Source organism: Engystomops pustulosus, chromosome 3 (genome assembly GCF_040894005.1).
Source record: "Engystomops pustulosus chromosome 3, aEngPut4.maternal, whole genome shotgun sequence".
In the NCBI taxonomy this organism is placed as follows: domain Eukaryota; kingdom Metazoa; phylum Chordata; class Amphibia; order Anura; family Leptodactylidae; genus Engystomops; species Engystomops pustulosus.
The window spans coordinates 59,742,345-59,758,538 of record NC_092413.1 but is presented as its reverse complement, the minus strand read 5'-3'; the positions used below and the strand labels follow the sequence as shown (position 1 = coordinate 59,758,538).

At 46.0% G+C, this 16,194-nt stretch overlaps 1 protein-coding gene across 1 annotated transcript in view; it reads left to right on the top strand.

The window, feature by feature from the left end:
- Window positions 1-449: 449 nt before the first annotated feature.
- IYD (iodotyrosine deiodinase) overlaps window positions 450-16,194 on the top strand; it is a 47,841-nt gene continuing 32,096 nt past the window's right edge. Inside the window, exons 1-2 of the mRNA XM_072140904.1 lie at window positions 450-690; window positions 5,889-6,086. Of these exons, the coding sequence (XP_071997005.1) occupies window positions 507-690; window positions 5,889-6,086 (382 nt within the window). The 5' untranslated portion in view covers window positions 450-506. The remainder of the gene's footprint in view (window positions 691-5,888; window positions 6,087-16,194) is intronic.

The following is a 16,194-nucleotide window of genomic DNA, read 5'->3' as shown; positions in this document are numbered from 1 at the left end:
AGCAAAAATATCTACATGTCAGTTTTTTCTGTGTCAAGATGGGATGCAGAGTGTACATTTATTGATCTTACCAATTGGCTGCAATGACACAAATAGTGAAAAATGTAAATCTCCAATGTAATGTTTTACTTTGACCAGCAGAGGGAGGAAAGGATTACCAACAGAAAAGTACAAAAACAAGAAGAGTGAGGATACAAAGGGTAGATTCCTGGATTTTATTTTGTTTTTACATGTAGCATCTTTCCATAACTATTTGGTCTATATGTTATATGTTGTTGTGTCCTTTATTGTGCTAAGGTTCCCGACCTCTTTTAAAAAGTCAGTATGAACAGAAAAAAACACTTTATTCCTCTCGTTGAGCCATAAAAAGTTAAGAGTTCAATGTCTCATGCTCCACCAAGCTCAGCATATTGTGAAATCTGGGCAATATTCCACCTCTCCCTCACACTATAACGTAACTGAGCAGTAGAGATCTAGTTGTCTCTGTGTGCGACAAGGAGGAATTCATGGCTATTTTCTCATTTCTAAGCCCATTTTATCTTGCTGTAATATGTGTGCTTATAGTTATTATTTTGCAAAATATGAAGAAATCAGAAGGGAAGAAAGAAAAAGGTGAAACCAAAACAGAATCTCGTCCATGGGTTGATGAAGATTTACAGGATAGCACTGAGCTCCTAGCAGAGGAGGATGGTAAGAAACAGCAATGTGGGATCCTGTTGTTATATTGGCATTAGGTTTAGTATATTGCGTGATATGCTATGTTAAGCTTTAGATGAGAATAATTATAGTTGGTTACAAGGGATGGAAAACACTGTCAAATTTCTTTCAGGTAATTTTCAGCAGCATGTTTCTCTCAACGTCAGCAGATCAAAAAAAAAAACCAAATCAAGTGTTTTTTAAATATAGGTATCCATGAAAGCTATAGCAATTCATGTCATGTTTAATGGAAATCTACTATTAAAATCAAGCAAAATAAACCAATTAATATAAGTTCAGGCACCATGACTGTGAGCCAGAAGGGCTCTCTGGCTGGGAGGTGTCACCAGAGCACTTGTGCTATAACTTCACAGGCTGTTCCGGTGTGCTGGAGCACTTCCCCCTTCCACTTTGTAAGATTATAGCCACAGGAGAGGTGTGAAGTGCTGGGTGAAAGGGGAGAAAGTGTATAGGTGGAGGGGAGAAAGTGTAACAGCCTCTGAAGCCAGAGCATGGAGGGCTCATTTATTTTTCACCCATGTCCACATTTTGCAGGATCTACAAACCCTAATGCAAGGCATGGAGGGAACTGTAGCAATGTCTGCCAGTTCTTATTTTCAGGGGAAGCCTTATATTTCTAAGCTTGAAAAAAATTGCACTAGGTCTTATTTTTGGGAGGTGTCTTATTTTCAGGGAAACAGGGAAGTATAATTTTAAAAGTTGATTTTAGAAGGAAGGAGGCCAAGGATAACAAATATAAGAGTAATATCATTCTCATGGTGCCTGGTTTATCATGATCTCAGTAAAGTCAGTATGATCGCAGTAGTCAGTATGATTGCAGTGCTCACTAGGTGGTGGCACTGCCACTGTTTAGGTATTGTAGCTGGGTTCTAGCGCGGCATCTGACAGGTAAACGAATTTGATTATGACAAGTATCAGTTGAAGCTGTTATTGGCAGGTTTTCCCTCCATAGACACTGATGGATTTTTTTGGGGGGAAGGGGTTTAAAAAAACTCTATCTTTCTTTTAACTAGTGGAAAATGCCTTAGGTCCTGGTTCAGTTCCATATTTCCTCTTTCCCTAAGTCACTTTGCAACTGTGTCAGTCCCTTCATTGTAATAATTAGGTTGGATTCTTAAGAGACTTTACTACACTGGAAAGTGCCAGGTTCACAACATCTGATCTGATTTTTCATAGGGGTAAACCTAAAGTTTATCTTATTGTAGTTCTTTGTAGAAGATTTTTCTTCTGATTCCATGGCAGATTGGTGAGACTCAGCATTGGGTTTCTGCTGTGACCTACCAGTGAATGTGGTAGGTCACATTCCCAGGGGTTGATCCTGATGAGGCCATAAGCCATAGTCTATCATATTTTTGAATAAATATTTCACCATTTATCTTTTGGCATTCATTATTACTCTGCCCAGCCCAGTTTAGCATCACCATGGATTTGTCAACTGAATTTGCTTGTTTGATTTGGACAATGACAAATGTAACTTTTGTACCTAGGGCTAGAATTTCTCTACTTCTGAAAAGAGTTTTTACTATTTCTGTTACAAACTCAATTTACAGTTTCTTTGATCTCAGATCATAATTTATTGTAATTAAAGGAAATCTACCATCTAAATTAATCATGATAAACCAGGGATACTTGATCATAGATCCAGGCACTGTGATCGTGGTTATCTTCTTATATTTATTATCCATGGCCTCCTTCCTTCTAAAATCAACTTTTGGAATTATGCTAATGAGTCACAAGGGCTCTCGGGGTTGTTTCCGGAGCCTCTCTTATGCTGTAGCTTCATAGGGATTACACTGTGCAAGAGCACTCTCCCTCAGGGAGAATATTGAATAATCAGTTATGTGTAGTGTAAAAAAAAATAACATTTTCTCATACAATATGGAGACTATATAATATATAATGCAGCTACATATTTAGATCATAAGTTTTTCCTCTTATAAAAAAAATAAATTTTAAAGTTAAAAATCAACTTCAATGAAGCACTTTGTTCTAGATATTAAGACATTGCTTAATAGTTAACAACTCATATAAATTAATTTGTGATTACGTTCCATTGCGCAAAAAAGAGCAGGGGCTGATGAGAAAAAAAAAAAAAATATATATATATATATATATATATATATATATATATATATATAAAGTTGTCCAGTTTCACCAAATAAATGTTAGAGAAAAAAAGGTGCACTAAAAGGGGCTGTTACTGCTTAGTTGTGTCTGCACCACAATTCTGCAGCATAAAAAAAGTGCAAACTTCCAGGGCAGTGTAGGGAATACTACATTCATGAAGACCGTGCATCACAATTCATGATATGAATCATATACGAACTATATGATTATATAAAAATACAGTAACATGTGTCATGAGGTTTCTATTTTAGTATATAAATAAAAATAAATGTGCTTTTTTATTATTTTTTTTTCTTTTTATATAGAACTTTGCTAAAGACATTAAAGGAAACCTACCATCACAGATCTACCTAATAAGGTTTATACAATGGTAGGTTGTTGCTCCAACCCTTGTCATCAGAGAAAGAATATTTATCTTTGTCTTATGCAAATATTAGCAGAGGATACTGGGCCGTGAAGTAGCCTTTCTGTGAAGCGGAAGTAAAGGCTACTCCAGCCCCAGTAGCCTAAATCAATGCTATAGTCAATGCGCTTCCTCTTGCATCTGTGTGCACTCACTGTGAAGCAGCAGATGTGCGCACGTGCAGTAGCTCTGGCACCGAGGTCGCACAGCTATGTGTGGCTCTGCATAGCGCATACAAATAACTGACGAGTCTGCACTCTGCATCAGAATGCGCACTAAAGATGGGATATAAGGCAACATTGATTTAAGCATCTGCCAATAATTTGCTTAAAACAAGATTTATCTACTTAGACTGAATTGATACTCTGGGGACGAGGGTTGGAGCAGCAATCTACTATTGGATCTACCGTGTTAGGTACCGTAGGTCTCTTTTAAAGCATAAAAAAGGATATAAATTTGGGTAAAGGCTATCAACACCTTAATGTATAAGGGATGATTTAACCCCTTAATGACCAGGCCATTTTAGTTTTCATTTTTCCCTCCGCACCTTCAAAAATCCTTAACTTTTTTATTTTCCATGTAAAGAGCTTTGTGTGGGCTTGTTTTCTGTGTAACAAATTGCACTTTATAATGTTGGTATTTAATATTCCATGCCATATACTGGAAAACCAAAAAAAAAACAAATGCAGTGAAATATGTGAAAAAATGCATTTGTGCCATTTTCTTGTGGGCTTGGAATTTACGGCTTTCAATGTGCGCCCCAAATGACATGTCTACTTTATTATTTGGGTCAGTGCGATCACAAGGATACCAAATTTATATAATTTTTATAATGTTTTCATACATTTACAAAAATTAAAAACACCTGTACAAAAAAAGTCGGGAATAACCATTATTATATTTTGACAGATCGCACATTTTTGGAAGCAGTGATATCTAACATGTTTATGATTTTTACTGCTTATTTAAAGAGTTTTCTGAAATTCCTGACTTTTTTCGATATACAGTTGTTTCAGGACTAATGAAGATATGTTCCTGAAGCAAAAGGAAAAGGCCAACCATTAGGGGGAATTTATGTTCAATCATTTTTATTGGATTTTAGATTTAAACGAATAACATTACAAACATCATATTGCAATAACAGAACATAGAAAAGATAGTACCAGAACAGTGTATACAATGTACAAGAAAATTCAGGTAGACAATCGGTTATATAATTTTTCCTGTGACCTTCACGGTATGTACAAAACTGAGTATGTGCTAATCGAAAGCTCCCCTGGCGCTTTCTCCCTGTATAGTTGCTATGATGTATTTTAACACTCTGTTCCCTTTAGTGAGACAGGGTGAACTCCATATGGGGATTTTGTTCTGACGAGTTTGTTTATAAAGTACTTTGGAGTATGCGATCATTTGCGTTATTGCCCAAAGGCTTCTTCCAGTTTTGTTGCTCGTCATCGATATTGCATAGGCCTAAAACATTCTGGCCAAGCTATGTTGCTAAGTGCCACAGGTGATGTATCCTACTATCTAACTAGTAGACACAAACCGACGATTAGACAGACCACTAGGAGAGAAAGACGGGGACATTGGGGAGAGAGGAGGGGGGGGGTTGTGCCAGGCCAGAAAACCATTTGGGGGAATTTAGACCAAATCATGTCTACCCAAGAGTAAATTTCCTTTAACCTTGTTCAGAATTAAGATAACCTCGCTAAGCACCAATTCTGTAACCACAAGGAGAGTATTGCCTCTGGTCTGAATAAATAAGCTTATAAGGACCTCTAGTGGTGAAATCTAACAGTAACAAGTGTTGTCAATATTTAGAGATCTTTTTTTTTAACCAGAAAACGTTTATTTATGCTTTGAATCACAGAATAAAGCATATACATTTACATATTCCGCAAAGTATTATACCATAACATTATCAGATATGCTTGATACATGCATAACCTCTATATCCTGATCCCCAAATTGTGCCTGGATCGCATGTCTGATTTGCAAAAATTGAAAAAACATAGCCCTACTAACCCCAAATTCCTCCGTCAATTGCTGAAATGACTTAAGCACCTCAGCTTCATACAGTTGATATAAGTATACAACCCCCTTTCTCCTCCATCTTTGCATGTCTTCCAGCATGTACACCTCTCCCAAATATGGGTTGTTCCACAAGGGCGTAAACTTAGTCCAAGGACCCACTGCCATTAAGCGTTTATACGTATCCCATACCTTTTGCATAAGTCTAAGGGTCGGAATATTTAGAGATCTCTAGTGGGTTTTAACAAAATAATTTTAAGGGACAGTAGGGATAACACTCCAAAATATGGGGATTTCCTAGGAGTCATCCATTATTACGTAATCACCTGTAGTATGTACCCACAATATTTCTGTTTTGCCTAAGCATTTGCATTACAATATAATTGTGTGTTATAACTTATCTTGCACCCTGACAGAATCCTCTGTGTAGTCTCTGGGGTTGACTTCGGTCTGGATGCATTTCAAAAAACCATAGTTCCAATCACCACAACCATGCCTAAGAGGGCAAAAACCTTCTACTGGGGGAAATAATTCTTAAAATCAAATACATAAAAGATTTTTGTCCTGCTTCCATTACATGTCATACATCTTTATCACATTTGTTTTACAGAAGAAAAAGATGAGTGGCCAGATATGGATGAAGAAAATATTTTACATGTTTCCTTTAGTCCAAGACGTTACTCTGAAGAGGAAATGTTAAAAAGATCAAAGGAATTTTATGAATTGCTCAACCAAAGAAGATCTGTGAGGTTTATCAGTGATGAGGCTGTTCCACGAAAAGTGATTGACAACATAATTCAGGCAGCAGGTCATCTAATCTTACTTTTTCTAAACTGGGTTTATTAAAGGGATTATCCACTTTAAATTAACTTTTGGGGTAGGCTGATACTGTATACATTTGTCCAACCTACCTTCATTAAGAATTTTCCCTCATTGTCTCGATCCATCTGCACGGCCCTGCTGTCCCTGGTCCTTTTTCTTTCTTCCATGTCCTCCTGGACGTCTGCGCCATCTCACTGACTTAAAGAGTACATGATCTTCCTCCCGTCCACCATGCTCACTGATCCCTGCCCAGATGTAATTTATTTGGCACACTGCAGTACTTTTTTTTATTTTTGATGCATGGCGATGATAAATCAGGTGGAAGGTCCAGATTGTCGTGTGTTTATCCCAGAATAGGGTTGGTAAACTATATTAAATTCCCCTCATTGTTATTTTTAGAAATCTAGCTTCAATACCGTATCTTTTGGACTATGAGACGTTTCTTACTATAGGACGCACCCCAGATTTAGGCTTCCAAAAAAAGGAAAAATATATTTTACACCAACTAAAATATCCCTGTTGGTCGCACTAAAGCACAGCACACACAGACATACATTTGCACACACAGCTCAGCTACACACACAGAGCCACACACACACATAGCACAGCTACACACACAGAACCACACACACAGTTCAGCTACACACACAGAACCACACACACACAGCCCTGCTACACACACAGAACCACACACACAGCCCAGCTACACATTTTACACCAATTAAAATATCCCTGTTGGTCGCAGTAAAGCACAGCACACACAGACATACATTTGCACACACAGCTCAGTTACACACACAGAACCACACACACACACACACACACAGCTCAGCTACACACACAGAACCACACACACAGCTTTGCTACACACACAGAACCACACACACAGCTCAGCTACACATTTTACACCAATTAAAATGTCCCTGTTGGTCGCACTAAAGCACAGCACACACAGATATACATTTGCACACACAGCTCAGTTACACACACAGAACCACACACACAGCTTTGCTACACACACAGAACCACACACACAGCACAGCTACACATACAGAGCCACACACACACACACACTTCCCCCATTCCCCTTCTTCATACCCATACCTCCCAACATTTGTGAAAGAGAAAGAGGGACAAAATGGCGGCACGCGTCCCAAAATGCCCGATCTATCAAAATATAAAAACGGTTACAGGCGGCGGTGACCTCCGAGGCGGGAAATGGCGCCCAAATGTCCGAAATGCGACTTTTACACCTTTTTACATAACATAAAAAATGAAATAAAAAATGATCAAAATGTTGCACAGACCTCAAAATGGTAGCAATGAAAACGTCGCCTCATTTCGCAAAAAATGACCCCTCACACATCTCCGTGCGCCAAAGTATGAAAAAGTTATTAGCGTCAGAAGATGGCAAAATTTTTTTTTTCTTTTTTGTACACATTCGTTTAATTTTTGAAAATGTATTAAAACACAATAAAACCTATATAAATTTGGTATCACCGCGATCGCACCAAACCAAAGAATAAAGTAGGTGTGTTATTTGGAGCGAAGAGTGAAAGTCGTAAAAACTGAGCCCACAAGAACGTGAAGTTTTTTTTCAATTTTTCCACATTTGGAATTTTTTTTCAGCTTCGCAGTACACGGCATGTTAAAATAAATAACATTACGGGAAAGTAAAATTTGTTACGCACAAAATAAGCCCTCACACAGGTCTGTACACGGAAAAATGAAAAAGTTATGGATTTTTGAAGTTGGAGAGCGAGAAATGAGCCGAAAAACCCTCCGTCCTTAAGGGGTTAAATAAATAGCTTGTGTCTGGGGAAGCCCTGGAGACCATATATGGACAGATGCTGATCTGAGATGATGACGTGGTCCCTGCTCTCTCTGCTAAACCGACACTTCTCTGAAAAGGATTCCCTGCCCGATGTCTTCTCTGGGGAAGCCTAGGAGATGCAGTGACCATATATGGACAGATGGTGATATGAACCTGATGACGTGGTCCCTGCTCTCCGCTAAGCCCGACACTTCTCTGAAAAGGATTCCCTCCCGATGTCTGTAGAAGCCATTCTGTACTGTGAGTTCAGACTTTCAAAGTATTTACTGTGGGGACACAGCGCCGGGACACAGCGGGACCTGGGGGGGAAATCCGTGACAATCTCATAGCTGCCCGTGACGTGGGGCAGAGGTAAGAAAAACGGGAAAGTCCCGTCAAAATCGGGACGGTTGGGAGCTATGCATACCCTGTCCCAGCGCAGCATGGCAGTATAAGACCTGTGGTGATGTAAGAAGCATGTGATCAATCACATGATCCTGACATCACCGCAGGTCCTGTACCTGTAGGAAGAGAGCAGTATGGGGCCTCTCCCCTCTGGGAGACCGGGTGCAGCTCTATATCATGGCATCACCCGATCTCCCTTACAGCGGTCAGGAGGGTCTGTCAGTCCTATGTCCCACCCACAGATATTGTATAATATCGAACTTGATGGTCCCCACATGGTACAACGCCCCTCAATTTGGCCCCCCCCCCTTCCCGTGGACCAGTATAATATCCCCTAATGCAACATGTGAAACATATAAAACCCCTTCTTTAATTTTATTCTGCCTTTACATTTGGTTTTGCACTTTTATTTATCTCCCCAAACTTACACATAAATCTATCTGTACTCCCACCCCTTCCCCTCCTCACATGGCGTGGTCCCTGTTCTCTGTCCTCCTCATTCTGTGGCCTCCTTTCCTCCATCCTTCTCCTGTAGTCTCCTGTCTTCCAGCCTCCTCCTGTAGTCTCCTGTCCTCCAGCCTCCTCATGTAGTCTCCTGTCTTCCAGCCTCCTCCTGTAGTCTCCTGTCCTCCAGCCTCCTCCTGTAGTCTCCTGTCTTCCAGCCTCCTCTTGTCCTCCATCCTCCTCCTGTAGCCTCCTGTCCTCCAGCCTCCTCCTGTAGCCTCCTCCTGTCCTCCATCCTCCTCCTGTAGTCTCCTGTCCTCCAGCCTCCTCCTGTAGTCTCCTATCCTCCAGCCTCCTCCTGTAATCTCCTGTCCTCCAGTCTCCTCCTGTGCTCCATCCTCCTCCTGTAGCCTCCTGTCCTCCAGCCTCCTTCTGTAGCCTCCTGTCCTCCAGCCTCCTCCTGTGGCCTCCTGTCCTCCAGTCTCCTCCTGTAGTCTCCTGTCCTCCAGCCTCCTCCTGTAGTCTCCTGTCCTTCAGCCTCCTCCTGTAGTCTCCTGTCCTTCAGCCTCCTCCTGTAGCATCCTGTCCTCCAGCCTCCTTCTGTAGCCTCCTGTCCTCCAGCCTCCTCCTGTGGCCTCCTGTCCTCCAGCCTTCTCCTGTGGCCTCCTGTCCTCTATCCTCCTCCATCCTCCTCCTGTCCTCCAGCCTCCTCCTGTGGCCCCCTGTCCTCCAGCCTCCTCCTGTAGTCTCCTGTCCTCCAGCCTCCTCCTGTAGTCTCCTGTCCTCCTCCTGTAATCTCCTGTCCTCCAGCCTCCCCTTGTGGTCTCCTGTCCTCCAGCCTCCTCCTGTAGTCTCCTGTCCTCCAGCCTCCTCCTGTAGCCTCCTGTACTCCATCCTCCTCCTGTAGCCCTCCTGTCCTCCAGCCTCCTTCTGTAGCCTCCTGTCCTCCAGCCTTCTCCTGTAGTCTCCTGTCCTCCAGCCTCCTCCTTTAGCATCCTGTTCTCCATCCTCCTCCTGTGGCCTCCTGTCCTCCAGCATCCTCCTGTAGTCTCCTGTCCTCCATCCTCCTCCTGTAGTCTCCTGTCCTCCAACCTCCTCCTGTCCTCCAGCTTCCTCCTGTAGTCTCCTATCCTCCAGCCTCCTCCTGTAGTCTCCTGTCCTCCAGCCTCCTCCTGTAGTCTCCTGTCCTCCAGCCTCCTCCTGTAGTCTCCTGTCTTCCAGCCTCCTCTTGTAGTCTCCTGTCCTCCAGCCTCCTCCTGTAGTCTCCTGTCCTCCAGCCTCCTCCTGTCCTCCATCCTCCTCCTGTAGCCTCCTGTCCTCCAGCCTCCTCCTGTAGCCTCCTCCTGTCCTCCATCCTCCTCCTGTAGTCTCCTGTCCTCCAGCCTCCTCCTGTAGTCTCCTATCCTCCAGCCTCCTCCTGTAATCTCCTGTCCTCCAGTCTCCTCCTGTGCTCCATCCTCCTCCTGTAGCCTCCTGTCATCCAGCCTCCTTCTGTAGCCTCCTGTCCTCCAGCCTCCTTCTGTAGCCTCCTGTCCTCCAGCCTCCTCCTGTGGCCTCCTGTCCTCCAGTCTCCTCCTGTAGTCTCCTGTCCTCCAGCCTCCTCCTGTGGTCTCCTGTCCTTCAGCCTCCTCCTGTAGTCTCCTGTCCTTCAGCCTCCTCCTGTAGCCTCCTGTCCTCCAGCCTCCTTCTGTAGCCTCCTGTCCTCCAGCCTCCTCCTGTGGCCTCCTGTCCTCCATCCTCCTCCTGTGGCCTCCTGTCCTCTATCCTCCTCCATCCTCCTCCTGTCCTCCAGCCTCCTCCTGTGGCCCCCTGTCCTCCAGCCTCCTCCTGTAGTCTCCTGTCCTCCAGCCTCCTCCTGTAGTCTCCTGTCCTGCTTCTGTAGTCTCCTGTCCTCCAGCCTCCTCTTGTGGTCTCCAGTCCTCCAGCCTCCTCCTGTAGTCTCCTGTCCTCCAGCCTCCTCCTGTAGCCTCCTGTACTCCATCCTCCTCCTGTAGCCCTCCTGTCCTCCAGCCTCCTTCTGTAGCCTCCTGTCCTCCAGCCTTCTCCTGTAGTCTCCTGTCCTCCAGCCTCCTGTTCTCCATCCTCCTCCTGTGGCCTCCTGTCCTCCAGCCTCCTCCTGTAGTCTCCTGTCCTCCATCCTCCTCCTGTAGTCTCCTGTCCTCCAACCTCCTCCTGTCCTCCAGCTTCCTCCTGTAGTCTCCTGTCCTCCAGCCTCCTCCTGTAGTCTCCTGTCCTCCAGCCTCCTCCTGTAGTCTCCTGTCCTCCAGCCTCCTCCTGTAGTCTCCTGTCCTCTATCCTCCTCCTGTAGTCTCCTGTCCTCCATCCTCCTCCTGTAGCCTCCTGACCTCCAGCCTCCTCCATTCACCTGTCCTCCAGCCTCCTCCTGTAGTCTCCTGTCCTCCAGCCTCCTCCTGTAGTCTCCTGTCCTCCAACCTCCTCCTGTCCTCCAGCTTCCTCCTGTAGCCTCCTGTCCTCCAGCCTCCTCCTGTGGCCTCCTGTCCTCCAGTCTCCTCCTGTAGTCTCCTGTCCTCCAGCCTCCTCCTGTAGTCTCCTGTCCTTCAGCCTCCTCCTGTAGTCTCCTGTCCTTCAGCCTCCTCCTGTAGCCTCCTGTCCTCCAGCCTCCTTCTGTAGCCTCCTGTCCTCCAGCCTCCTCCTGTGGCCTCCTGTCCTCCAGCCTCCTCCTGTGGCCTCCTGTCCTCTATCCTCCTCCATCCTCCTCCTGTCCTCCAGCCTCCTCCTGTGGCCCCCTGTCCTCCAGCCTCCTCCTGTAGTCTCCTGTCCTCCAGCCTCCTCCTGTAGTCTCCTGTCCTCCTCCTGTAATCTCCTGTCCTCCAGCCTCCTCTTGTGGTCTCCTGTCCTCCAGCCTCCTCCTGTAGTCTCCTGTCCTCCAGCCTCCTCCTGTAGCCTCCTGTACTCCATCCTCCTCTTGTAGCCCTCCTGTCCTCCAGCCTCCTTCTGTAGCCTCCTGTCCTCCAGCCTTCTCCTGTAGTCTCCTGTCCTCCAGCCTCCTCCTGTAGCCTCCTGTTCTCCATCCTCCTCCTGTGGCCTCCTGTCCTCCAGCATCCTCCTGTAGTCTCCTGTCCTCCATCCTCCTCCTGTAGTCTCCTGTCCTCCAACATCCTCCTGTCCTCCAGCTTCCTCCTGTAGTCTCCTATCCTCCAGCCTCCTCCTGTAGTCTCCTGTCCTCCAGCCTCCTCCTGTAGTCTCCTGTCCTCCAGCCTCCTCCTGTAGTCTCCTGTCTTCCAGCCTCCTCTTGTAGTCTCCTGTCCTCCAGCCTCCTCCTGTAGTCTCCTGTCCTCCAGCCTCCTCCTGTCCTCCATCCTCCTCCTGTAGCCTCCTGTCCTCCAGCCTCCTCCTGTAGCCTCCTCCTGTCCTCCATCCTCCTCCTGTAGTCTCCTGTCCTCCAGCCTCCTCCTGTAGTCTCCTATCCTCCAGCCTCCTCCTGTAATCTCCTGTCCTCCAGTCTCCTCCTGTGCTCCATCCTCCTCCTGTAGCCTCCTGTCATCCAGCCTCCTTCTGTAGCCTCCTGTCCTCCAGCCTCCTTCTGTAGCCTCCTGTCCTCCAGCCTCCTCCTGTGGCCTCCTGTCCTCCAGTCTCCTCCTGTAGTCTCCTGTCCTCCAGCCTCCTCCTGTGGTCTCCTGTCCTTCAGCCTCCTCCTGTAGTCTCCTGTCCTTCAGCCTCCTCCTGTAGCCTCCTGTCCTCCAGCCTCCTTCTGTAGCCTCCTGTCCTCCAGCCTCCTCCTGTGGCCTCCTGTCCTCCATCCTCCTCCTGTGGCCTCCTGTCCTCTATCCTCCTCCATCCTCCTCCTGTCCTCCAGCCTCCTCCTGTGGCCCCCTGTCCTCCAGCCTCCTCCTGTAGTCTCCTGTCCTCCAGCCTCCTCCTGTAGTCTCCTGTCCTGCTTCTGTAGTCTCCTGTCCTCCAGCCTCCTCTTGTGGTCTCCAGTCCTCCAGCCTCCTCCTGTAGTCTCCTGTCCTCCAGCCTCCTCCTGTAGTCTCCTGTCCTCCATCCTCCTCCTGTCCTCCAACCTCCTCCTGTCCTCCAGCTTCCTCCTGTAGTCTCCTGTCCTGCAGCCTCCTCCTGTAGTCTCCTGTTCTCCAGCCTCCTCCTGTAGTCTCCTGTCCTCCAGCCTCCTCCTGTAGTCTCCTGTCCTCCATCCTCCTCCTGTAGTCTCCTGTCCTCCATCCTCCTCCTGTAGCCTCCTGACCTCCAGCCTCCTCCATTCACCTGTCCTCCATCCTCCTCCTGTGGCCTCCCGTCCTCCATCCTCCTCCTGTAGTCTCCTGTCCTCCAGCCTCCTCCTGTAGTTTCCTGTCCTCCAGCCTCCTCCTGTAATCTCCTGTCCTCTAGCCTCCTCCTGTAGTCTCCTGTCCTCCAGCCTCCTCCTGTAGTCTCCTGTCCTCCTTCTGTAATCTCCTGTCCTCCATCCTCCTCCTGTAGTCTCCTGTCCTCCAGCCTCCTTCTGTAATCTCCTGTCCTCTAGCCTCCTCCTGTAGTCTCCTGTCCTCCAGCCTCCTCCTGTAGTCTCCTGTCCTCCTCCTGTAATCTCCTGTCCTCCATCCTCCTCCTGTAGTCTCCTGTCCTCCATCCTCCTCCTGTAGTCTCCTGTCCTCCATCCTCCTCCTGTAGCCTCCCGTCCTCCATCCTCCTCCTGTAGCCTCCTGTCCTCCATCCTTCTCCATTCACCTGTCCTCCATCCTCCTCCTGTAGTCCAATTTGGAGAAAATCTTGTACATTTTAGCATCACCGTCTTTTCATATGCAGAACTTTTTTATTTTTCGGCTGACAAATCTGGTTAGGGGCTTATTTTTTGCGAGAAGAGTTGTTCTTTTTTAGTGGGCTTATTTTAGAGTGCAGAACATTTTTTTTATCACTTTTTAAAGAATTTTTTTAAAGGTATTTCATTTTTCGGAAAGTATTTTGGTTTTTTTTTCTCTGGCGTTTACTGTGCAGGTCCAGTAACTATTCTTTTTTATTATACAGATTGTTATGGACGCGGCAATACCAAATATGTGGGGGGGGGGGGTTGTGTTTTTGTGTGTTTTATACTTTATTAAGTGTTTTAATGGGAAAGTGGCATTTTAGGGGCTTATATTTTTAAGTATTTATTTTTTATTTATTCTAATGTGTAGTGTTTAGTGTTTTTACATGTTTTTCCTTTTCCATACTTGAACTTGAACCAGCGATTCTCTGATCGCTGGTTCAAGTCCAATACACTGCTCTACAATACTATTTCATTGTAGAGCAGTGTACAATGTCTGGTGGTGCAGACGCATGCGCGGACAGTTTACGGTCAGACCCGGAAGGGATCTAACTTCCAGTGAGATTGTGCAGCCCCAGGGCACTTGGCAGACCACAGGGCTGCCCAGAAGAGGAACACCCTTACATGCCGTGGTCTTGCTTGACCGCGGCGTGTAAGGGGTTAAACCCCGCGATCGGAGTCGGCTCCGTTCGCAGGTGTTAGAGCGCGTGTCAGCAGTGATTGACAGCTGATAGTCGCTACTTCTGGTGCCGGCTCTGTTCGTGAGCCAGTGCCAGAAGCAGGACGCTATACTACCTCCCGGTGCGCTAAGTATCTAGCCGCAGCGACGTAGTATAACGTCCAGGTGCGCCTAGGGGTTAATGGCTCACTGATGGCTATATCCCTCTCGGTGTGGAGAAGGGCAAAATAATCGCAATGTCTTGCGGTTCGCAAGACATTGCGATTATTTCAGGGCTTGTATGTCACAAAGCTGCCATACAAGTCCTGATAGATGTGTCCTGTCACACACTGACCTGTGCATGATGTCTTTGACCAGTGGTCCCCAAACTACGGCCCGTAGTTTATCCGGCCCCCGCCGCATCCAGCGCTTGGAGCGCCAGCGGCTCCTGCTGAGACCCCCGGCAGTCGGGCAGGAGTCTCCGTCCGTCCGGACAGGAAGCTCCTGGCCGTCACTGAATAGTGCTCGACGCGGCCGATGCGCCCGCCCGAGCACTATTATTACATGTGGAGCAATGTGGCCGGAAAACTACCCCGGCGCACATCGCTACTTGAACCTGGATGCGCGGCCACGTGATGACGTCATCACTCGGCCGCGCACCGTTCCCGGCCGACAGCAGCCCGAAGAAAGAAGACACGGGAAACGCTGCCAGAGGTGAGTACAGGATTTTTTTTTTAACCAGCAGTAAATATATTTTGCCGGTCGGGGGGCCCTGATATAAAAAAATAATTAATGGTGGAGGAGCAGTATAGGGAATAATTAATGATGGAGGGGCAGTACAGGGAATAATTAATGATGGAGGGGCAGTATAGGGAATAATTAATGATGGAGGAGCAGTATAGGGAATAATTAACGGTGGAGGGGGCAGTATAGGGAACAATTAACGATGGAGGGGTAGTACAGGGAATAATTAATAATGGAGGGGCAGTATAGGGAATAATTAATGATGGAGGGGCAGTATAGGGAATAATTAATGATGGAGGAGCAGTATAGGGAATAATTAACGGTGGAGGGGGCAGTATAGGGAACAATTAACGATGGAGGGGTAGTACAGGGAATAATTAATAATGGAGGGGCAGTATAGGGAATAATTAATGATGGAGGGGCAGTATAGGGAATAATTAATGATGGAGGAGCAGTATAGGGAATAATTAATGGTGGAGGGGGCAGTATAGGGAACAATTAATGATGGAGGGCAGTATAGGGAATAATTAATGATGGAGGAGCAGTATAGGGAATAATTAATGATGGAGGGGCAGTATAGGGAATAATTAATGATGGAGGGGCAGTATAGTGAATAATTAATGATGGAGGAGCAGTATAGGAAATAATTAATGATGGAGGGGCAGTATAGGGAATAATTAATGATGGAGGAGCAGTATAGGGAATAATTAATGATGGAGGGGCAGTATAGGGAATAATTAATGATGGAGGAGCAGTATAGGGAATAATTAATGGTGGAGGGGGCAGTATAGGGAACAATTAATGATGGAGGGGCAGTATAGGGAATAATTAATGATGGAGGGGCAGTATAGGGAATAATTAATGATGGAGGGGCAGTATAGGGAATAATTAATGATGGAGGAGCAGTATAGGGAATAATTAATGGTGGAGGGGGCAGTATAGGGAATAATTAATGATGGAGGGCAGTATAGGGAATAATTAATGATGGAGGAGCAGTATAGGGAATAATTAATGATGGAGGGGCAGTATAGGGAATAATTAATGATGGAGGGGCAGTATGGGAAATAATTAATGATGGAGGAGCAGTGTAGGAAATAATCAATGATGGAGGAGCAGTATAGGAAATAAGTAATGATGGGGGTGCAGTATAGGAAATAATTCATGATGGGGGTGCAGTATAGGAAATAATCAATGATGGAGGAGCAGTATAGGATATGTGCCGTGTACAGAGGAATTTCTTATTTTATTTTATTTTTAACTTTAGTCCGGCC